General features: G+C 39.9%; 1 protein-coding gene across 1 annotated transcript; it reads right to left on the bottom strand.

Annotated features, from left to right (window-relative positions):
• Positions 1 to 303: 303 nt before the first annotated feature.
• LOC145096214 (uncharacterized) lies at positions 304 to 1,151 on the bottom strand. The gene is made up of 4 exons (XM_079033974.1): positions 1,091 to 1,151; positions 846 to 1,021; positions 628 to 732; positions 304 to 519 (listed from the first exon to the last, which is right to left on the bottom strand). Exons 1-4 carry the CDS (start codon positions 1,149 to 1,151, stop codon positions 304 to 306), a joined length of 558 nt encoding a protein of 185 aa, XP_078890100.1.
• Between the last annotated feature and the right edge of the window lie 5,761 nt (positions 1,152 to 6,912).

Consider the following 6,912-nt stretch of genomic DNA (forward strand, 5'->3'; position numbering starts at 1 on the left):
GATCTGTCTTAGGACATTCACGAGTAAAATGACCCGACTCATGGCAGTTGAAACATCTCATCATGCCCTTGTTAAATCCCACCTTCTTATCAGCATTCATGCCCCAGTTGCTCTTCCTTGTCTTCTTAGCAAACTGTTTGGCCTTGAAAATAGCCATAGCAATCAACCAAGTAATGTCCATCTCTTCTACGTCTTCAGGATGCAACCCATCATTCTTCTTCACAAACAGGCTCAGCGCTCCCCATGGTGAACTACTCGTTCAAATAAATCCCTTGTCTAATTCCGCAATTGTGTAGACAACTCCTACATCTCTGGAGGAGCTAACCGATACGGTGATTTCGCTATCGGATCCGCACCAGAACCCAAGTCAATCCTAAAATACACCTTCCTCTTCAGAGGTACTCCAGGCAAGTCCTGTGGGAACACATCCAAGTATTCCTGAATAACCAGTACATCATCCATAGTTGGATTACCCTTCTCCTGGGTATCCATAACATAGGGAGCATATATGAAACAACCCTGCTAAATATAACGTCAAGCTCTAGCTATTGAACATAGAATCTACCCATGTTGAGCACTCCCTCCCTGAATGAAAAACTCTCCCCCACTTGGGGTCCAAATGTGTACCATTGGATTCTCGGAATCAATCATTGCCCCATTAGGGCTCAACCATTCCATCCCTACAATGACCTTGTCCGTGCATAAAGTAATAGGAACCAAATCAGTCGGATACTACTCATTGAACATCTCAACCAGTCCATCCATACAATGACCTTGTCCGTGCATAAAGGAATAGGAACCAAATCAATCGGATACTACTCATTGAACATCTCAAGAACACAAACCCGATGAACCCTCGATACCCGGATAGATCGATCATTCGTAATCTCAACCTCTAAGGGACAATCCAACTCCCCTGGAGCTCCAACAAAACTCCTATTAATTTCAAGCAATACGAAAGATCGGGTAGCCCCTGAATCAGACAATATCAATGCAGAGATATTGTTCATGAGGAACGATCCTAAAATAAAACACACAAATATAAGTAGACAAATCAATATAAATAAAGAGATAAGGAGAATATACATACCCGTCACCACATCAGTAGATGTGTGATCTTCCTTGTTTGTCAACTGAAAAGCCCTGCTCATCACAACAGGAACATCCGCCTTGCCTTGGCGGCCATCAGTAATTTGTAGAGTCGTTGGAGTGGGTGCTGCAACTGGTCCTCCCACTGCTAAGCTCGGGAAATTAGCCTTCTTATGGATCCTTTGATTGAAATGGAAACAAATTAGGCCAGATGTCTGGATGGTGGGGATAGCACTAGTGCAATCCCTGTTAATATTGATGGGTTTTGAGCATTCTAACACTCCTATGGTGTACATGAAACCCTAGAAACCTTGGATCTATGTTTAACTAAGATACATGCAAATAATTATTTTTCCAAGGTTCTTATCCTAACTAGCATGGCATGGGGTACTAGAATCAAATAAAGCTAGTAGAATTACTTAACTTGTAGTAGTAGTTGATTGCTTGGAGTTTGAGAGTCTAGCACCAATAATGTGGATGCCTCAAATGGAAGTCACAAATCACCACAAACTTGGAAAACTTGAGAGAATAGTTACAACCTTCTTGAAATCGGCCCTCTTAGTTTACACACATCAACTAGCCACTTTTCAAGAACCAAAGCCTCCTTTATATAGTGTGGTGTATTAGGGTCACATTCATGTAAACCTTAATACCCATGACTTTTCATTTCCATGAGATCCATGGGTTAAAGCTCCATGGAGTATACATGGACTTTCCGTGCAAGCCTATCCCATTCCAAATGAGCATTAGCCCACACTATATAAATACAAGAGCGCATATTTAATTAGTCATACTTTTGATCTCTAAATTAATTATAGATCAACACTAATTAACTAATATGATTTTATATTAATATATTAGAACTTATAATATATTAATAAATCATAACTTATACTATTCTCAAAAGATTATCCATAAATTGATCGGGTGAAGTGCAACTCAAATGGACCATGCCGGGTCGGGTCAAGTACATACCAAATATAGTTATGGACTTAAACACCATATCCAACAGTCTCCCACTTGGATAAGTCTAATAACTATAGTTACAAGTATGAATTCAGGAACTGATCATCAATCGTAGCTTTTAAAATCCTATTGAACTATGAAGCGCCATTTTAGATAAGTGATCATATAATCCTCTATTCTAGATATCAGTCGGACAAATACATGGAACATGGTCTTTTGTTATTGTCCACCATTTGTTTCCCGATTTTCGATTTGTTTGACATAGAACTTAACTGAACACATCAATTTAGTTCTTACTGGGCCCGGTACATAGGTCAAAACAAAATCATCGAGGGGCCCAGATATCGCTTCTAATCCTAGAAGGAACAGATAAACTTCAACTCATATGTTTGCTCTACTACTTGTTGAATTACACACAAAGGCACGGTTTATAACATCGAGTTACCAATGCGTTTTCGTGCAATCAATGCATAACCAACTCATAGGCAACAAATCATATCTCTAGGTTTGAAGACTTATATGATATTACCATCTCACGATCACTAGAGATAAATTCCATGAAGTGATACCAGTGAGCATGGGTTGAATCCAACACTCAGAACTTATGAGCACTCACGAGTGTTGTAGCCCTGATTTGTCTAACATCTTACACCTCTACAAGCCAACCCATGACAGTCTTGATTCATATCTACTTCCATCATATGACTGACTATGGAGAGTTTGAATAATATGATATATACCATAACATAATTATTCTGGAAGTCAAAGCATGCAAAAGGAAATAACAGTAAATGATTGACAAGAGATAGCAACACTTTACTCATAAATAACAACTTTTTTTTATCATCAAATTTCAATTACACTTTACAAATTTCAAAATTATCTAACTTCTAAAAAAACTAACATCATCTCTTAATCCTATGCTCCTAGCATGCTAAAGATGCTTAACCCTACTCAGTCCCTTTGTGAGGGGATCTGTCGGGTTCTCATCCGATGATACCCTCTTTGCGACAAGGATTCCTTCTTCTATTCGATGTTTGATGAAGTGATATTTTCTGTCAATGTGCCTGGATCTCCCATGATCTCTTTGTTCGTTGGCTAAGGCAACCTCACTATTGTTGTCACAAAAAATCTCCATTAGCTCCTTTATAGCTGGTACAACTCCAAGGTCTCCGATGAAGCTCTTTAGACATATAGCCTCCTTTGTTGCCTCGCTTGTTGCGATATACTCTGACTCACAAGTTGAATCGACCACTGTATCTTGCTTGGAACTTTTCCAAGTAATTGCCCCTCCATTTAGGGTAAAGACCCAGCCTGACTGAGAGCGGAAATTATCCCTGTGATTCTGAAAGCTAGCATCACTATACCCTGCTACTTTCAAGTCATCACTCCCACCAAGGGTAAGGACCCAGTACTTAGTCCTTCACAGGTACTTGAGAATATTCTTTACCGCTGCCCAGTGAGCTTCTCTAGGATTCCCCTGATATCTACTGACCATGCTCAAAGCAAAGACAACATCAGGACAAGTATAAGTCATAGCATACATGATTGAGCCTACAGCAGAAGCATATGGTACTCGACTCATCTCAGTTATCTCTGCCTCTGTACTCGGACTCTAAATTTTACTCAATCTGGCATTACACTGGATAGGTAACTCACCTTTCTTGGAGTTATGCATGTTGAACCTTTTCAACACTTTGTCCACATAGGTGCGTTGACTAAGTCCAATTAGTCTTTTACTCCTGTTTCTCAAAATCCTTATCCCTAGGATATAGGAAGCTTCACCAAGGTCCTTCATAGCAAAACACTTCCCAAGCCAGGACTTTACTTCCTACAGGGTTGGGATGTCATTTCCTATGAGTAGTATGTCATCCACATACAGTACCAAAAAACTGACTATGCTCCCACTAGCCTTGACATATACATAAGATTCATCTACGCATCTTGAAAAGCCAAACTCTTTGTCTTCCTCATTGAAACAAAAATTCCATCTCCGAGGTGCTTGTTTCAATCCATATATTGATTTCTCAAGCTTACACACTCTATTAGGGTACTCTGTACTGATAAAACCCTCTGGCTGAACCATCTAAACATCTTCAACCAACTTTCCATTAAGGAAAGCAGTTTTGACATCCATTTGCCATATTTCATAGTCATGAAATGCAGAAATTGCTAACAGAACCCTAATAGACTTAATCTTGGCCACTGGTGAAAAACTCTCATCATAATCAACTCCCGGAGTTTGAGAATAACCCTTTGTAACCAGTCGTTCCTTGTAAGTGTGTACATTACCATCCATGTCGGTCTTCTTCTTGAAGATCCACTAGCACCCAACTGTCTTACGATCAAGTACATTATCAACCAAGTTCCAAACTTGATTTTCATACATGGACTCTATCTCGCTATCCATAGCCTCTTTCCATTTAGCAGCCTCAGCGCCTGCCATGGCTTTTGTGTAGCTGTTAGGTTCATCCAGATTTACCACTGTGTTATCACTTATAAGTGTATCACCTTCTGCAGTAATATGGAAACCATAATAATGCTCAGGTGCATTCCTAACTCTGGTGGAATGCCTCATAGGTACAAATTCTTCAGTCGGCTTAACAGGAGTTTCCTCCTCAGGTTGAGGGCTAGGGGTTGAGGTTCCTTCACCACTTGACTCTAGAATTTGCTCAAGGTCAATTTGCCTCCCACTGTCTCCTTGGCTTATGAATTCTCTCTCTCTCGAAAGACTCCTCTTTTTGCTACAAAGACCACATTATCACTGGGTCTGTAGAAGATGTAACCAAAGGATTTCTGTGGGTAGCCGATGAAAATACACCTCTCGCTTCGGGGTTCGAGCTTATCGTGAGTCTTGCGTCTCACGAAAGCCTCACAACCCGAAATTTGGATGTGTTATAGATTGGGAACTCTTCCAATCCACACCTTGTGAGGTGTTTTGGCAACCTTCTTTGTAGGGACTAGATTAAGGATATGGGCGGCAGTCTCTAAGGCATACCCATAAAATGAGATTGGTAGCAAAGCTCGACTCATCATGGAACGAACCATATCCAACAAGGTTCGATTGTGCATTTCAGCTACACGATTCAACTGTAGTGTCCTGGGAGGTGTCAATTGTGAGATAATCTTTGAGACAGTCGAGGAACTTTGAACTAAGATACTCACCCCCTCGATCGGATCGAAGCATCTTAATGTTCCTACCCAACTGATTCTCCACTTCTTGCTTAAACTCTTTGAATTTTTCAAAGGTTTCTGACTTATGCTTGATTAAGTAAACATATCCATATATACTAAAATCATTAGTAAAAGTCACATAGACGTGATTAGCATCTCTTGTGGCGGTTCTGAAGGGTCCACACACATCTGTGTGAATTAGGTACCAACAAACCTTCACCCCTAGTACAAGTGCCAGTAAAAGGTGACTTTGTCATTTTACCAAGCAGACAAGATTCACAACTATCATCCGACTTTAGGTCTAATGACTCCAAGACTCCATCCTTTTGGAGTAGGCCTATGCGTTTCTTGCTTACATGTCCAAGATGACAATGCCATAAAGATGCTTTATCTAAGCTAGTGGAAGAGTCAATACACAATACATTATTTCCTAGGTTATCTACTACAGATACAATTTCATACACACCATCACAAGGTAATGCTTTAAAATAAAGAACATTATTAAAGAAAGCATCAATACCACCATTATTATTATCAAAATAAAAGGTAAAACCTTGTTTATATAGTGCATGAAAGGAAATAACATTTCTTGCCATTTCTGGCGAATAATAATATTTATTCAAATCTAACGTAAACCCACTATTTAGCAATAAGGAATAAACTCGTATCTTGGTGACAGGTGAAGCTTTCCTGTTTCCCATGATCAAGTTTATCTTTCCCTGCTCCACATTCTTACTTCTTCTTAGTCCCTACAAATCAGAACATATGTGAATATCACAACCTGTATCTAGGACCCAAGACTTAGAATGAGATGAGTTATTAGACAATATAGTGTATATACCTGCATGGTTGGGTTTTACTTTCCCATCCTTCACATCTTGCTGGTACTTTGGGCAGTTTCGCTTCTAGTGCGACTTTTCATGGCAATAGAAGCATTCAGCCTCGTTAGGGTTAGCAGAAGGAGTAACAAAACCTTTCTTGGTTTTGCTTAAAGAGGAGCCTTCAAAGGTCTTACCCTTGGTACCCTTAGAAGGGTTCTTTCTCTTCTTCCCTTTTCCACGCCCGATTTCCAAGACATTGGCCGCAGTTGGAGTAGGAGGAGTAGTAACACCCGACTTGCCTTTAAGACTACACTCTGTAGTCTTTAAAAGCCCTTGAAGTTTACTAAGTGTAACTTCTTCCTTGTTCATGTGATATGTCATTCTAAATTGATCATAACATGAAGGTAAGGAGTGCAAAATGATATTTATTTCCATCTCCTCAGGAAAGTCAACATTTAGTTTCTTCAAACGATCCACAAACCTTTTCATTTTCTGCATGTGGGCCGTGATGGACTCACCATCCTTCATTCGGGTAGTTATCATGTAGGAGATAATTTCATACCTTTATTGATGAGCACTTTGATGGTAGTGGTCCATCAAATCCATGTACATCTCAAAAGGGTAGTGGTCCTCATAGGAATTTTGGAGCTCAGTTATCATAGTGGCCATCATGATGCATGCTACCTTAGTAACATCCTTTTCATGTGCCTGAAATGCAGCAATCTCCTTTAGAGTAGCAGTTGACTCATCAATCTCCTTTAGCTCCTTATCAAGGACATATTCTTTGTCCTCATAACGAGTGAGCATCCTGATGTTTTTGATCCAATCCATAAAGTTGGATCCATCAAAGATGACTCTCCCA

This window comes from Lactuca serriola, chromosome 3 (assembly GCF_051521515.1).
Source record: "Lactuca serriola cultivar US96UC23 chromosome 3, Lser_US96UC23_V15, whole genome shotgun sequence".
Lineage (NCBI taxonomy): Eukaryota > Viridiplantae > Streptophyta > Magnoliopsida > Asterales > Asteraceae > Lactuca > Lactuca serriola.